The sequence below is a fragment of the Macaca fascicularis genome, chromosome 1, assembly GCF_037993035.2.
Source record: "Macaca fascicularis isolate 582-1 chromosome 1, T2T-MFA8v1.1".
Lineage (NCBI taxonomy): Eukaryota > Metazoa > Chordata > Mammalia > Primates > Cercopithecidae > Macaca > Macaca fascicularis.
Genome location: NC_088375.1, coordinates 24,596,175 through 24,613,076, shown reverse-complemented (window position 1 = coordinate 24,613,076; position 16,902 = coordinate 24,596,175). Strand labels below are relative to the sequence as shown.

At 42.1% G+C, this 16,902-nt stretch overlaps 1 protein-coding gene across 14 annotated transcripts in view; it reads left to right on the top strand.

Moving 5' to 3' along the window:
* ILDR2 (immunoglobulin like domain containing receptor 2) overlaps positions 1 to 16,902 on the top strand; it is a 61,682-nt gene that overhangs the window by 33,059 nt on the left and 11,721 nt on the right. For 5 of the 14 annotated variants that reach the window (XR_012418234.1, XR_012418256.1, XR_012418215.1 and 2 more), the window contains exons 4-7: positions 2,298 to 2,354; positions 5,101 to 5,247; positions 6,357 to 6,533; positions 14,711 to 14,824. Coding sequence is in view for 8 of the 14 variants with exons in the window: in XM_074002926.1 (XP_073859027.1) it covers positions 2,298 to 2,354; positions 5,101 to 5,247; positions 6,357 to 6,533; positions 14,711 to 14,824 (495 nt within the window). In the remaining 6 variants the exon portion in view is untranslated. Of the gene's footprint in view, positions 1 to 2,297; positions 2,355 to 5,100; positions 5,248 to 6,356; positions 6,534 to 14,710; positions 15,169 to 16,902 lie in introns of those variants that run through there. The other 9 variants (XR_012418261.1, XM_074003067.1, XM_065520181.2 and 6 more) reach the window with 4 other exon arrangements.

Sequence of the window (16,902 nt, the reverse complement as noted above, 5' to 3'; positions counted from 1 at the left end):
CAATGACATTTCTATCATGAATTTAAGTAATGATTTGGACCATAGCATATCCAGAGATGTTTAAAACATTGGTAGTCTGGAGAAGTGGAGAGTAAACACTAACAAAGTTTCTGATTTTACAAGATACACCAAGATACATATTTACAAGTGCTAATTATGCAGATTGAAAAAAACACAATAAAAATCCACCATTAAGTACATATCTGATAACTGGATTTTTAAAAATCAGTATATATTGACTTCTTGATCATTGATTGTTGCCTGGTCTTTAAGAAATCTCCAGGAGTCCAAATTCCCAAATCTTTGGCTAGCTGTTTATTACCTTGTTGAGTTTCCAAGAGATATTTTTATAGATAACACTCAGAGGAGACCAATGCATGCTGTCTCTTAATCACTTTCTCAAACTTTGGCCCCAAATCTGTACTAGTTTCCTACGCTAGGGAACTGCATAAGCCTTAGGGGCACCTCTTAGTCTTTTATGAAGGCTTAGGTCAAAGACTAGCCTGAGAAGACACCTTTTTCCAATGTCCCACTTGACTCCTACTTGTCCTTCCAAGAGACCTTGCAAGCAGCAGAGCCATCTTACCATGTCAGCTGCATGAGATGGAGGACAGAAAAAAGGAAGCTGTATTTGCCAAAGCCAAAAGCAGAGTTGGCCTAAGTCACCCATCTGGTACTTCCTTACCTTGGAATATACTCTGGTCCCCATTATTTTTTTAAACATGGGACCATCACCCACATAGACTAGGACACATGTTACGACACTGGCCTTGTAGAGTTGAGGAGAGCCAAAAAAAAGTGAGCAAAGACTCTTCTACTCCACTCACTAAATCTTGCCCCAGCTCCAGAATACTCCTCTAGTGTCCTGGAGGAGCCCCTTTTTCTTTGACCTTTGTCAGAGCTTCTTTTCTGTGGGTGGCTTGATAGAGGAAGGGACAAGTGACCAACCATGACATCAGATTTAAAATATGAACCACACACATGAGTAACCTTTTCTCTAATGCACCTCAACAAACTTTAATATGAAGGAGTTGTTTTATAAATGAGCCATATCTATATGCATGAAACAGATTGCCAGAGCTGTGCTGTCCAATAGCAACATGTGTCTACTATGTTCTTGAAATGGCAATATTTTGGTGATAGTTACATAAGCTAAAAATAGTATCACATTAATTTCCTTTGTTTCTTTTTACTTTTTATTGTACTGCCTAGAAAAACTAAAATTATCCACATTGCTTGCATTATATTTCTGTTGGATGGTGCTGTTCTAGAGGTATATGTCAGGTACCTAAATGAAGTAGAATTTAGTTGCATGTTTAGGTGCTACAGTGACATTTCACCATCATCACAAGTCTGAAAGGAGGGAAATTTGCTAGTTGTTTACAGTACTACTAGTTTATTAGCAAGGCTTCAGTGTGGTAGAGCATATAATATCAGGGGAAGAAGTTCATAACAGGACTTCACCTTGATATGAGAACATGATGAAAGCATTCATCATGTCTTTCTGTAAATCAGTCTAGTTTTAAAATGGACTAATCTGCTCTCTTACATCTTCCAGCCTCTTGTTTCCTGCACAGCTCTTTGCTTCCCAGAGCCCCTGAGGGGCACCTGTTCCAACTCCAGCTTTTAAGTTTCTCTGCCATATTATGCAGAAGGCACTTGGGTCCATATAATGCCAGCTGTGGGTGCCATATGGAAAAGCCATACCATCCACATATGTACAGTGTATTTCAGAAGCCAGAAGGAGTGTAGAGGAATGTGTAACTGATCTAGTTTTATCTTTCCCTTGCCTATGAAAATTTTAATCATTGAAATATCTTTAGGCCACAAATAGAATCATGTAGTGAGATAATTCTGAGTTAAAACCAAATATGTACTTTTGTTTTTATATGGACATAGGACTGTGTATGGATGTATGAAAATGTAGATTGAACATTTGGATACAGACGGGCTTGACTTTCCAATGAAGTGTATGGAGACGGATGTATAAATGAATGGAGATAGTGTATGTCAGTCTGCTCAAGCAGAGATTTCCTCCTCCTATAAATAGTTGGAGAGAAAGTTCTGTTTCTGCTTCCGCTTAGTTTAGGTGCAGAGTTCACTTAGATGGCTGCCAGAGATTGAGAGAGAAAGTCATTCTCTTGTCTCAGCCTAGCTTTGGTGATGTGCTTCTCATACCACAAAGAGCATGCACTCATGGCCCCACGTATGGATGGTACCAACTGGAACCAGGCTTTAGGCTATGTTTTCCTTTGGAATAACCACTTTCCTTCTTCTTTTCCTTCCACTTCTTCTAGGCAGGACAGGGCTGCTTGCTGATCTCTTGCCCAGTTTTGCTGTGGAGATTATGCCAGGTATTCAGTCATTTAACTCTTTATTTGCTTGATTTGCTGTTACTCCATCTGTTTTGCTTCTGCATTAGTCGCTAATTGCTTCTTTAATTTATTTCCACATTTGTTTGTATGTCTCTGATCTTTTCCAGGATTAACTAAACCCACTGGAAGGACTTTTAAATTGCATTTCTTCTGTTACTAGGCCTTAAAAGAATAATGATAATTAAAAATAGGCTGAGATGGCAACCCAGTCCTTCAGTGTCAGGCATGCAGGCTCTTTGGCAATCTCCATGCCCATTTCAGTATTTCAGCTGTACCCATATACGTAAAAGTATTTTTAATAGAATCAGTATTTATCTGCCTTCCTTATTTCCTAAGTTATATGTTTACTGATTCATTATTGTACAACCATGTTACTCTGAATTGCCTTTTATAACATCATCAAACTTTTTTTCAAACCTTAGGAAAGCTATGTACCCCTCCTCCCTTGAAAAATACACATTTGCAGACCTACATCACTTTGTACACAATTTCAGGGACTTACTAGTCCCTTTGAGTCCCTACAGGTCCACAGACCATATGTGAAGGACATCTGGGACAAATATGCATCTCTGTCTTTTTATGTACCTTCAGTTGAATCCACCATCCTAGACAAGCCAACATCAGTTTGGTGCACCTTTATGGTCTGCAGTTGAGGGAGGCACAGAGAGGAGCAAGAATGAACTGTGGGGAAGAACATATCTAAACTCAAACAGTAGGAAAAGGGATGATTTAGTCTTGTCTTGGAGGGTTTCTGCCAGAGTTTTAAGAGCAACAGAGATACAGAATATCCCTGGGTATTGGTTTTTAGCTTAATTCAAATTTTTAAAAACATCCAGAGTCTTCACCATTGAGCTTCATGAATTATTCTTCTATGAATTCTAGTCCCTTTCCATTAGGTGACCAACCCAAACACAGACATTCTTTTTACTGATGTTGCTCCCAAGGACACAAATGTATGCCTCTTTGTAATCCCTTTATCCAGAATTCCCTCCATTTGTAAGCATTTGTTCATCACAAAAACAATGTTACATTGCAGTGCTTGAAACTAGCTGTTACATCTCCCAGGCTGTTACATCTCCCAGTCTCAAGAAAGGGTTACTGTGTTTTTCCTAGCTGGCCATATAGGACTAAATTTCCCTCCCTTTGATTCCAAGAATCCTTTCACAGATAATATTCTTTTGTTTCTCACATATAACTTTCCAATCTTATCCTTGACTGCTTGACCCAAGTTGTAGCCACCACTTCATACAGCTCATCTAAACCTAAGAGCTCATATCTATCTCAGGCTACATTACATTATTGTGTTGTTAACTAAGGCTTAGGCCAAATCTTCTGCTATCGATTGTCCTTGGCATGAATGCTCTCCAGGCCACTCCAGCCAGGCACAAGGCCTTCCCATTCAAATTAAGAATGTATTTCAGAAAGATTAGTGAGGAGGGACATTCAGGAAACATGTTGTTTGTTTCCTCTAAACAAAGTCATTTTGTTAACCATTATTATACAACCCATTATTTAATAAAAACATCATATTCTCAAGCTCCCAGCTGAATGTCCATTTAATTGAAGGAATATTTAGTAATCAAAATCTAAGAAAAACAATGTGTGCTTGAGGTTCATTTGCAAAGGGATTTGGGATAGATGGCTTTTAACCAAAATGAATTTCTTTAGTCTTTTTGGTTTTAAAGGAAAGCATGGCTCTCCCCAGTCTGTCCAGGTCTGCAGGGGGAAGTTGGGTCCTGTAGCCAAGTCTCTAAAGTATGATGCTGAGACAAGTCATCTGAGGGCCATAGTCATTTTTATCTAAGCCACTTGCAATTTGTTTCCTTTCTTTTAATCTTTTGGATGGGCAAATGAAATGGAATTCACATTCAGCTTCTGGCAGAGCTGTGAAAGAGGCAGAGTTAACAAACATACCCAGATATACATGTCAGCCTTGCCATTTATCCAAGCTCAGAGCCACTTGAGCCCTTGGCTAGGTTGGCTGCCTAGTATGGACAGCTTGAGTGTGATCAAACCAAACTCATTATCTGTTCATGGGGACAGTGTCTTCTCTATGGAGGCCATGTCTGTAGTTTTCTCTAGCCATGGACTATTGTCTTGGTATAAGCAAAAGGTTTGGATCTCAGCACTGGTGCTGAGTACAGGAAAGGTGTTCTAGGGGCAATCAGCAGGGAAAGCAGGTGAATACATTACATAAGGGGCCTGGAACCACCTAAATATAAACTACATCTAGACCCCTAGACATAGAGACCGTTTCCTCAGGACTTAGACTTTTATAGAGAGGATTAACTTGACAAAAAAAAAAAAATAAATAAGTATTCACAGAACCCACCACTTCATAGCCCAACAGACAAGGTTCTCCCTCCCCCCAGCCAGGATTCTTTCAGCTCTGGTCCCATCCTGGTTCTGATGCTACAGTCAGTAGTGTAAATCCTTTCCCCAGTATAGGACTCTGAAATCCCCACATTGTTTTGTGCCGGTTATTACATGTGCCCAGTGTAACGTAGAAAACCTTCTTCCCTCTTCTCCATTCCCCTGGACTGAGGGTCTGCACTTCTCACTCTCAGAGTTCCTCTTGAGTGTTGGGTCTCTGTCTCCTGTTAAGAGATGCTTTCTTCCCTAGGTCCCCCCTCCTCTCCCCCTTTCACTGGGAGATGCCAATCAGAGTGCACCTGCCCTGGAGGTGGGCTGCCTCGAGTGTGGATTTCTTTGTGCATCCTTCCAGAGTGGGTGTTTGTTGGCCTGGTGCTCCTGGGCGTCTTCCTCTTCTTCGTCCTGGTGGGGATCTGCTGGTGCCAGTGCTGCCCTCACAGCTGCTGCTGCTATGTCCGCTGTCCATGCTGCCCAGAGTCCTGCTGCTGCCCTCAAGCCTGTGAGTACAGTGACCGGTGGGGAGACAGAGCAATCGAGAGAAATGTCTACCTGTGTCTGACAGCTATGTGCGCTGGGTTCTTCCTCCACCTCCTGTCCTGCCACCCCCAAGACTGGTCATTCCAGACTCTTCTCCGCTGGATGCCCCTGGCCTCAGGGATGACCATTCTCATTTGCCTGTTCACCTACGTACACCTGTCCACAATTCTTATCCATACCTATCACTCCATGCATTTGGAATTCTCATGGACACTATTGATAAAATGGAAGGACAGGTTTGGCGTGGTGCGGTTGTGGGGTAAAGCTGTTCCCTCTCCCTGAGGCATTCAAACTAGAGGAAACCTTCTCTGGTCATTCCTTTCCCATGCAGAGAACCTCCTTTTTATATAAGAAGAGTGTGCAAACTGTGGCCTTTGGGCACCCACCCTGCCACAGATTTATTTTATGTACTCCCATGATGACATGGGCTACAATAGGGCCTAGTTCTCATTTGAGGAGTCACAGTTTTTACCTTACTGGCCAAGACCATATAGACATTAAGTTTGGTACCCCTCCATAAACCAAACATGTCTTGAAAGAGAGGTACACGAGGTATCTTTAGTATCTTCAGAAATAAAGCAGTTTCTAGGAAGAATCAAGTTATTTGCTCTGCTTTTGAAATCACAGAGCAGGGACCATGTGCAAGCCCATTACTTGCTTTCCTTCTCAAGACAAAGTTCAGGATCCTCCTTGAAGCAGCCCTGGGCAGTCCGTGTGCTAGGCTGCCTCCAGAGGGGCCGAGGCAGCCTCCAGACAGTGTGGGGAAGAGTGGGCTGCTGCCGTCACTGGGGATGCTGCTGTGACAGCTCCCAGAACCACTTAATTACTTACTTGCCAGGTACTAAACACAGTAATTCCTTATGTCGTTGCTGTTTGGTGGAGCTGGAGGAGTCCAAGGGAGTGGGGGACAGTGATTCTGATTAATCAGTTCAGTTCTAGGAGAACAAACACTCACACATGCACATACACACATACAGGAGCTCCCTGAAGTGCATCCTCAGGGATTTTTGGTGTGAGGGTTGTGGAGGGTGGGACAACATAATCTCTCTTGCTCTTGATCTCCCTCCACAGTGTATGAAGCAGGGAAAGCAGCAAAGGCCGGGTACCCTCCCTCTGTCTCCGGTGTCCCTGGCCCTTACTCCATCCCCTCTGTCCCTTTGGGAGGAGCCCCCTCATCTGGCATGCTGATGGACAAGCCGCATCCACCTCCCTTGGCACCAAGTGACTCCACTGGAGGAAGCCACAGTGGTAAATGTAGTTCCAGACTGCCCTGCCCCATGCTTGTTCTCGGGCCCCCATAGTGGTTCCTTGTTGTTAAGAACAGTCAGTTCAGTGATGTGTCTTTGGAAAATAGTTTTCTCCACTCCAGAAATGGGATCCTTCCAGCTATGTCAGATATCTTTTGGGGTACATGTCATGCTTTCCAAGGGCTACAGGACGTTGCTGACCCCTGCCTTCTCCCTAGGCTCCTCAATTACTAAAACTATAAGAAAAGAGACAAGGTATCCCTTGAATGTTGATTATTCAGTTAGCAAATAGTTGTTTCATCCCTACCTACAGGAGTCCACTAGTACTGTGAGGGCCTGCAAGAAGTGTAGGACATGGTTTCTCTGACAAGCAGCATGGCCTGGTCAAGGAGAGAATGGACCTTTATTAGGACAATCAGATGCTAAAGAGTATGCTAAAGACCATCAGTTCAAAGAAGAAAGAGCTGGACTGGTTACAGAATCTTCAGGGAGGAGGTGAAATTTGAGCTGGGCATAGAGGAATGAATAGGATTTAGGAAAGCACATTCAGGGGATACTGAGCACCCGAAGTGGGAAGGTCAGCGTGATGAAATCCCAGAGCTGGGAGAACACAGTGTGAGTATGTGACAGTGTCCAGTTTGTCAAATTGACTGGAAGAAGGTAGAAGGATATGATGGAGCCAGATTGGGGAGGGCCTTGAAACCCCTCCAGAAGATCTGGGACTTGGTGTGAGAGCCACTGTGGGCAGACTCCTGAGGGCAGAGGTGGTACCATGACAAAGGGAGTGGCAAGTGGGAGACAGTAGAGCCAGAGAACATGAGCTAAGGTGTGGTTGAAGTGGTTGAGATATGTGAGCATCTAGATTATGATGGAGACAATGGAAGTGAAATGTGTGGGTAAAGCTGAGACACTTTGAAAGAAATAATGAGATATTGGGGAATGAAGGAAAAGGAGGCTTTAGGATGACCCCAAGTTGTCTAGATCATAGCTCATAGACGGAATTGAAATAAGTGGTAAGGAGAGCTGATTTAGTTGAAGGTTACCCCCATTTGAGGCACTATTAACTTGTGGTATAGGCAGGGGTAGGTAGGAGGTATAGGTGGAGGGGCAGGGTAGGGTGGAGAGCTGGAGGGCATTAAAATATAGCTCTTCTGGAGGCATTTGAACAGGATTACAGGGTAGCGAAGGTTAGGATTGTATGTGCTATACATTTAGAAGGTGATTTTTAAATCCCTAGATGTAGATGAGCCGCTAGGGTTGGTAAAACAGACATTTCTTCCCTGGAGGTACCTGGACTGCCTCTATTGTGAAGTGAGGAAGGGTATCTAGCCCACCTAATGAGCTGCCAGTGCCTGATTGTAGAATGAGTGGATATCCTCAGCGAGTAATTAGGATTTGTATTTTTCTCTCCCAGGAGCTATCAGTAGAATTCTGACATCTGATACAGAATGAGTCACAGACTGAGAAGTAAAAGTTAATGATCAGTGACACACAGGGAATTAGAGAAATAAAGACAATGTAGTCCATTTCCATGAAAGATAAAGTGGGCAAAAGAGACATTAGTGGAACTTATACTCTTTATTTGCCTTTTTTCTAATCTTTCTTCCCACCAGAATCCTTTCCCCCTTATTTTTTATTTAATGAGTTATCTAACAAAACTGTTCTTATATTCACAGAATAGCAAATACTTGCTCTCTCTCATTTTCTATCTTTCCCCAGTTTCTCTTCGTTGCAGTTCAACCATTTTGGTCTCATTCTGCCATACTAACCAACTGCAATTAGAAGTGGCATTAAAATAGGAAAATATATTATTTCACATAACAAGAAATGTCAAGGTAAGGTAGTTCCAGGATTGGTTAATAGAACAGTTCAGGTAGCAGCCCTAAAGGACCTAGTTTCTTCTGTTGTTTGTTCTGTTATCCTGAGCACATCCCCTGTCCTCCTCAGCTGGCTCACCTCATGCTCTCTTGATGACTGCATAGTTCCGGGTAATTAAGCACATTCAGAGATTGAAAATGGTATTCTCTTCCTTGTACCACTCTTTTCAAGAGCGAGAAAAACTTTTCCAGCAGACTTTCCCTTTTAGTTTTATCGGCAAGAATTGGGCTCATGCCCATTCACAAACAAAATTGGCTTGGACTACTCAAGACTCACCTCTTAGGCCTAAACAACTGTTTACTTCGGAAGTGAACAAAATCAGGGTTCTGTTAGCAAGGAAAAAGAGGAAGGGTGGTGATCAGTGTCACCGCAGCTAGTCTGGCCCATGCCGTCACGGTCTGGCTGGTGGAGCCAGGACAGTCTTCATGATCCTCACCAGGCACACTTCTGTACTCATGGTCCCATGGGGAGTGTTAGTGATGGTGTTTGGCTAGTCCTCCTTTAGCCAAGGTGGCTGATGCCAGTGTTCCATGTAGATTATTCTTTAAAGAACATTACAAATGTTAAGAAATGTTAATTTACAAAAATGTCAATTTAGCCTATTTTATATTTATATGCTACTTAAATTTTAGGGTAATTATTTCACAACACTAATTTTTCAGATTACATTTGTACACAATAGTCTTTTGAACACTGTGTGGTTGAAAAGGGCATCTTTGATGAACTATATATAGTATAGCCAGTTGGTTCCCAAATGGAAGAGGTAAGAGGCACTCTAGTTCCTTCTCACATTCTTCATAGCAGCTGCTTGAGACCTTGTTACCACGCAAGAAGACTGCCTGCTTCTGTGCTGCTCTGGATCCATCCCTTTCAGCTTTGTCAAGGCTCTCTCTTTGTTGAATACGCACACTCCGCCCTGTTCCCACCTCACATCTCCATTCATTTCTTCTTTAGTGACTCCTTCCTGTCAGCATTCAAAATATGCTAAAGTCTCTCCCATTAAAATACAACAATTCACAAAAATCCTGTGGTCCTCAGATGTTGCTTTCCTGTCCCTTTACTCTTCTTCACAGCCAAACTCCTTGAAAGAGTTTTGAATATTAAATGTTTCCTTTCCCTCTGCTGTTACCAACTCCCAGCTCCCTTCCATCTTGTTATTGCTTTCACCACTCCAGAAACCAGCTCTTGCTAAGATTGTCTGATTGCTAAATTTAATGGATGCTTTTCAGTTATTACTTCCCTTGACTTCTCAAAAGCATTTGCCACTCTGAGGCGCTCATCTTCCTTTGCCTTTCTCAGCACTGTAGTTTGTAATTTTTCTTACCTATCTCTGTGTATGCTGGGTGTTCTTCCACTGTGCATCCTCCAGATGTTCCTGTTTTGTTTGAGGTCCTCTCCCTGGGAAACATTATTCACTCCTGTGGCTTCAGTCATCATCTATATGCTGATGACTTCTAATCATTATCTCCAGCCTCTCTTTTGCTCCTCAATACCATATATCCAACTGTCTTCTGGATCTCTCCACCTGGGTGTTTTGTAGGCATTTCAACCTCAGCCCCTAGGAAATTGAATTAATCTGCTGCTGCTTCACTTTGAACCAGCTTCTACATATCTTATCTCAGTGGATGGCATTGTTGTCCACCTTTTAGCCCAAACCAGAAGCAGAGACTTCATCCTTATCGCTTCCTTCTCCCTCACTTCCATCCCTCATCAATCACCAAATCCTTTAGATTGTAACTCAAAATAACCTTGAGTTAGTTTCTTTCCCTCCATCTCTACTGAAACTGTCCTAGTCCTTGCTGCCATTACCTCCCACCTTGCCTAACACAATTATCTCCCACCTGGTCCTTCCACAGCTACTCTGCTTTGCTCTAATCCATTTTGTTTCCACATCTACCTGTCCTCCACCCATTCTTCATGCAAAAGAATTGAGTAGGCAAGAAGGGTTTTGAAATGTCATTTTCAAAATTAATAAGGATGTGTATCTATATATATGCCTACTGTATGTACACAGAGAATATGCAAATTTTAAGAATCACTTCTCCCACAGCTGAGCTGCTGTCACCTTGGGGGTGGAATCTGGCAGCTGTTCCATCATCCATAAACAGCTTTACTTAGCTTATTAAGATAGGACAGGAAGAACAAGGCTATATCCATGAGTATCTGCCTCAGAGACTTCTTTTGCAAGTTTTACAAGTTGGATTTTGGCTGTAATGGGGAAATTAGCTGAAAACTTCCTAAGCCTTAATTGGGTCAAAAGTATCAGCGAAAATCCTTCAGCAATAAGAATTTTTAAAATTATAGTTTGGCATCAAAGTGAATATCCCAATATCCCCTCTCCAGTAAAATTGAAGTTGGCAAGGCTAATAAATTAGAGGAGGTGAAGTATGTATGAAGAGCCACAGCAACCACAGGACTTGGGCCAGACTGAACTTGAAAACAGATAAATCATCCATCGATCTTAAACTGAAACATCACTGGGGAAAAAAAGTCATTTTCCAAATATGCTGAACTTTGGCCAATAGTCTAGGACATTTCTTGTTAAATACTCTAGGACATTTCTTGTTAAAACATCACCATGTGTCCCAGAGAGTTCTCTGATCTTCAGACAAATTACAGATAAAAATCAATTTGACACCATGCTATTTGCTTTCAAATCAAGAAAAATTTAATGAATGCCTACAAATTTTACCTGCCCACAAGGAATTTACAGTCTACCAGGTGGTTGCTGGGGCTTGTAAGTGGAAATAAAAGAGTAAGTAATACAAGGCAGTATATTATAAGATTGATCCATGATGCCAGCTCAGAAAGGAAAATCTCATCCTTGGAGAGGAGGGACCAGGAAAGGTTTTCTGGTGTTTCATATGCTCCTCAGAATATATGTGACATAGAGCCAGATTCTACCAGGATCAGAGAATAGTTTAGTGTATTTGAACTTGTAGCTTATCATTTTTAAAAAGTCCAATAGCTTTTAAAAGGAGGGTTGCCCAGGTTTTTAACTACTGAAACCAAATGGATGATACTCCTAAAGTCACAAGATCAATACTTTGCCTCCGTCTTTTTTGACAAATTAGAGGAATTTAGATTTCTGAAGTCATGGCTGCTGTGACTAAGAAGTCAAGGCTGAAAGTATCTGGTACAGTGGAGTTTCCTTATAATGCCAGTACTGAAGGCAAAACCATCATCTTCATTTGAGGCTATAAATGGTTACTGTAACTTTTCAGGGACATGATAACCTCTGCATACACAATCAAATCTGTATCATAATGAGGAGTGTAATTTGTTATAATGACATAGAAAACTGTGCTGTAGTCCAAGTGGCAATTAACTGAGGATCCTCCAGCTGCTTCTCAGGGTAGCAGCCATCTCTCACCGACCGTCTCTCTCCACCAGGGCACAGCTGGTACATTGTTCCCTGTAGCAACAACTTTATGGGCCCCCTCCCCCATTACCTCTAGCTCAGTATCACTGAATGTTTACCATAACAGTGCTTCACAAATTAGAACACCTTGATAAAACCACAGCTGCAGGTAGGGTAGGCCCTTTTCATAATGCCTACAGACCTGCTAGTTTTCCTTAAAAAATAATTCATCATCATCATCATCATGATACTTATCTAAACTTTTCTACGATCCAAGCCTTTCCCTTCCTGGTCAAAATTCTCCAATAAACGACCCATATGGCCTCATCTGCTATATGTTATGATCTCTTATGATTTCTATCCCCAGTTTCTCCTCATTCATTCACTCATTCCTTCATTCATTACAAACACACATATTTCAAATGTCTACAATGTGCCAGGCTCTATGCTGGGTGCTAGGGATACAGAAGTGAACCTAGTCCTTGCTCTCAGGAAGTTTGCAGTCTAGAGAGGAAAACTCTACTGAAAATGCACTTTTCAAAGAAACCATTAACCCTGCCCCAATTCCCAGGCTGACAGCAGCGCAACGAACATTTTTTAAGTTCCCCACTATGTGTAAGGGATGGTTTTAGGCACATGGAGATCTAGAACCATAAGGATTCTTTTCCTTCAAGAATCTTTGAGAAAATTGGACATTTATACAGATAACTTGAAACAAACTAGAATATATTAAGGGCCATAATAAAATTCAAACTGAATAATTTGTAAGTTAGCGAGAGAGAACTTTTCAAGCTATGAGAATCAAAGAAAGCCCTTTGGCTGAGGCAGTATTTGAGCAGCTCCTGATAATGACAGAGAACCCAAAGTGCTCCACTGATTTAGTCTTAGTTGTCCTCTCATCATTAAGAGATTATTTAAAGGTTGGGAAGTATTCATTGCATTTTATAGACATGAAAACTGAGTCCTAGATAGTTCACCATTTCTTTGAGGCCCCTCAATAAATAGCACAGCATGCCTATATGATGCCCAGTTCCTCACTTCCCAGACCAGAGCCTCATCCATCAGACATAACTGCCTCCAGAACAAACATAGCAGTTCCGTGGGATAATTGCATTTTAATTGAACTGTCTGTACAACTCAGTAAATGCCTCTGTAGAGATGGAAGAATGTTTAGCTTGATAAATAAAAGTATTTCTGCTAATCATTGCTTCCACGCAAGGATTATGGATCTAACCTCTGAAAGTGCCACTAAAAAGTATGTACTGAGATTCATTAATTTTTTTTTCTAAGTAATTCCACAATTTGAGATGAATGTGGACTGCTCAGTATATTCTCATATAGAAAATCAGTGCACCTGCAAATGGGTGTGTGGGTGACTTCTGTTTTTAGTGCTTGGACTACAATTAGAGTGGTTTGGAATTTTATATTTTAATCTTCCATGTAAATAGCTTGTGTGGGAGGGCTTTGTCCGCAGCCAGGGTAACGTGGCCAGACACTAGACAGCAGGGTTTTCTCTGGATTTACATGCAGTCATATGGTTTCTTTATGGTGTTTGCCCCACTTTGGGAACAGGGAATGTTGGAGTTAGGTCACTAGCTTACATCCCATTGAAAAGTCCTAAATAGCTGGAAGATAGGACCATGCTGTGCAGACCATACAAGCCATGGCATAGCTAAAGCATTGCTTACTCTGGGCTTTCCTTCATTGTCTTTCTCACCTTTCTCTTCTTACTACCTCTCTTCCTAGACTCTAGAGAGGCAAGATGCCCAAATATGGTTAAGCTTCCATCAGACTACATGGTTCCAGCCCTGGCACTGCTAAATTTTTCCTGGGCAAGTTATGAAACCCCTCTGACCCAAAATTTTCTCAAACATAAAATGTGGCTGATAATAGTACTGTTTCAGGTGGTTCTGAGGAACAAATGTCCATGTAAAGCATTTAGCACGGTACCTAGCACATTTTCAGTGCCCAGTAAGTACTGACTAATTACCATTGTTTTTCAATACCCATCCCATCATTCCCTTCTCTCTCGTTTTTTTCCTCTTTCTCTTATCTGTGCATTAGGCCCACTGGTATCTATCACTCTTGGGGCTGGTATTGGGCTAGACTGATACTTAAGTGATATGGGGCTTAAACAGCCTTTGTCTCTGACAATATGAGTGATAGGGATGTAGGAGATGTTGTTCTCTCTCCTGCTTTAGTTTTGTTTTTTATTAAGCCCTGAAAATAACAGCTGCTTGTAACCACATCGCAGCAGGTCAAATTAATCATGTCTAAAATACAGTATTCCTTTTTCTAAAAGGAAAATGCTGAAGAAATAAAATGGAACCATAATTAAAAATCCACATAGTTTGAATTTTGTTTTGTACTACTATGTATATGGTCTAGAAGTTAATACTAGTTCTTATATACAACTCAGTTTAAGGAGTTTTTTTGCACTATCTTCTGGGCAACTAAAAGCTTTCAGGCCAACTTTGTCAAAGTCCTTGATGTTTGAGTATCTGTAAGTTACCTGTGCTCCCACAAAGTGAAGTTGGGATCCTCAGACAGTAAAGTGACACATGTCCTCAATCTAGAAAGTGGTCTTTTTTTAGTGTGAATACACTCCTCCAATGGAACGCAAAAGCATTGAGAAGATGAGCGCTACGTGGAGCTGTAGGAGGTCAACAGATAGGAAGCAGAGGTTAACAAATGACTAAAAATAGACTGTAATGGAATTTTGTTGTTGACCTTTAGGTCCTCCATTCCAGTGGCGCCATCTGATAAAGGGGATCACAGATATGGTCCCATATGTATAAATATAGATTGTTATTTCTGGGTGATTTCAACAAGAGTTGTTATAATTAGAAACCCTATTTTTTACTTGGTAAAATAAATGGAGGCCTCCTTCTCCTGATATTTTCCTTTTTCAGCTCACCTTCTTGTGCTTTTCTCAACAGTTCGCAAAGGTTACCGGATCCAGACTGACAAAGAGAGAGACTCCATGAAGGTCCTGTACTATGTTGAGAAGGAGCTGGCTCAGTTTGATCCAGCCAGAAGGATGAGAGGCAGATGTGAGCATCTGTTAGTTTTCTGTGATCTGTGCATTATGCAGGAGTTAGTATGTTAAGGGGATTTGGGGGTCACCAAACTTGGATAGCCCTGAGCTTGCAGGCTTAGAATTAACAGGGGTACTGGTGACACTACTGAAGAAAGTAGCTCTCAGTACACAGAGGGGAAAAACAGGCCTTCTGGTATGAAGAATAGAGCAATTCGGTAGCATCTTGGTTTGTGTTGGTTCTCTCCATGGGGCAGTCAGTATTGCTGGGGCTGTGTTATCCTGGGGTTTGGAATGCTTTATTAAAATAGTCTTTCCCTTCCACTCCCTGTAAAATATATTCAAAGTAATGTCTTAAAATGTGGAAGCTTAAGTATCAGTTTTTTCCAACGTGAAGGGCCCTAACCTTGGACAACACAACCACCAACTCGCTGCAAGGAGGCCTCCTGAAAGTAAAAGAACAAGTCTGGCACATGAATCTGGAAAAAAGAGGTTGTCGCTTCTCAAAGATGCCAAACAACAGAGATTAAGGGGCAAGCAAAGAGGCTGCTCCTCTTATCAAAAGAACTTTTTGAATACTAAGTCTGAAGTGGCCGGGCCCCAACCCTTAACTCAGCTCCAGCCCTTGGATACTTTGCAGCTGACACAGCTGATTCTTGGGGTGGATTCCAACTTATCATGTATCATGGGAGGCAACACAGGGCAGGTCCCACATGGACAAGCTCATTATCAGAGGGTGCTGGCGGGTGTGGAAGTGAGGTCATTACGCTGTCTCTTTACCCTCCTCTTCTTGGAACTAACGAGAGACTTGACGGAATTGTTGGGGAAACAGTCCCAGACTAGAGGAGCTTTATTCAGATTAAGGACAACATATTCCACCCAGTTTGCAATTCTAAATTCATCCTGTCTGCGTTGTATCCATTGCTGTATCCTCCCACCGCACCGACTATAAAAAGACCATTTCCAGATTGGAATGTCAGGAATGCAGATGTCACTGCACTTGACAAGCTAGTTGTAACAATGTTGTCATGGATCCCTGTAAGGGGCCAGAGACAGAGTGAGTCAGGGACCACAGAGGAGTCTGTGCAGGAAATCTGCGAATCTCACAGCTCAGAGAAAAAGTTAACCAGCTAAGGTTAAAACTAAAGGAAGAATTCTGGTTTAGGTGATGTCTCCTCTCTCTCTACTCGATTAAAATGGCCTCTAGGGGCTTACTGGTCATAAGGTACTCTTACAGTCGAAGGGGGTCTTAGAGATGGTCTAGGTCAACCTTTGTAGTGTGCAGATGAGGAAACAGAAACCTAGGGATGCGGTGACACAATTAGGACAAGATTCCAGCTCTTCTGATTCCCGGTCCTGTGCTCTTTCCACAAGAAACTCTTGAGCAAACTGTGGATGGCTCCATGGCTCCATTCTATTCAGAGACCACAGCCTTCTAGCTAATAGGACTTTAGAATGCTAGAGCTGGAAGGGATTCTGAGGTTGTTGAATCCGTCCTTTTCACTAAGGCAGAGAGGGAAAGTAACAGGCGCCAGTACTCAGTGCCAGTGCCAGAACTGGAACCCTGATCTCCTGGAACCTGCAAGTTAATATTATTATAACTGCATAGAGATAAAATAGGAATACTGTTTACTTTGAGAAGTCCTATTCCTGAAGAACATAGTAAACCATGGGGTGAATCATGGAAGTGGGCAATCTTGAAATCTCATTATGAAATGGATCTCATGGTTTCAGGTTGGGGCAGGAGAGTAACAGATTCTGTAAGAATTGAGTCTGAGGTCCAGGCTCATGAATTTGCTAGCCAGTATGGTCCTCATTTGTTTTGCCCTTCTAAATGTGGGGGTTGTTTGGGGGATGTTTTTAGTCTGGGAAGTTCTAGTACAGGGCTCAGCAAAATATATCTCCTGGGCCAAATATATTTCACTTCCTTTTTTTTTTTTTTTTTTTTTTTTTTTTTTTTTGAGACAAGGTCTCGCTCTGTTACCCAGGCTGGAGTGCAGTGGCACAAACACAGCTCACTGCAGCCTCAACTTCCTGGGCTCAAGGGATCCTTCCACTTCAGCCTCCCCAGTAGCTGGGACCACAGGCGTATGG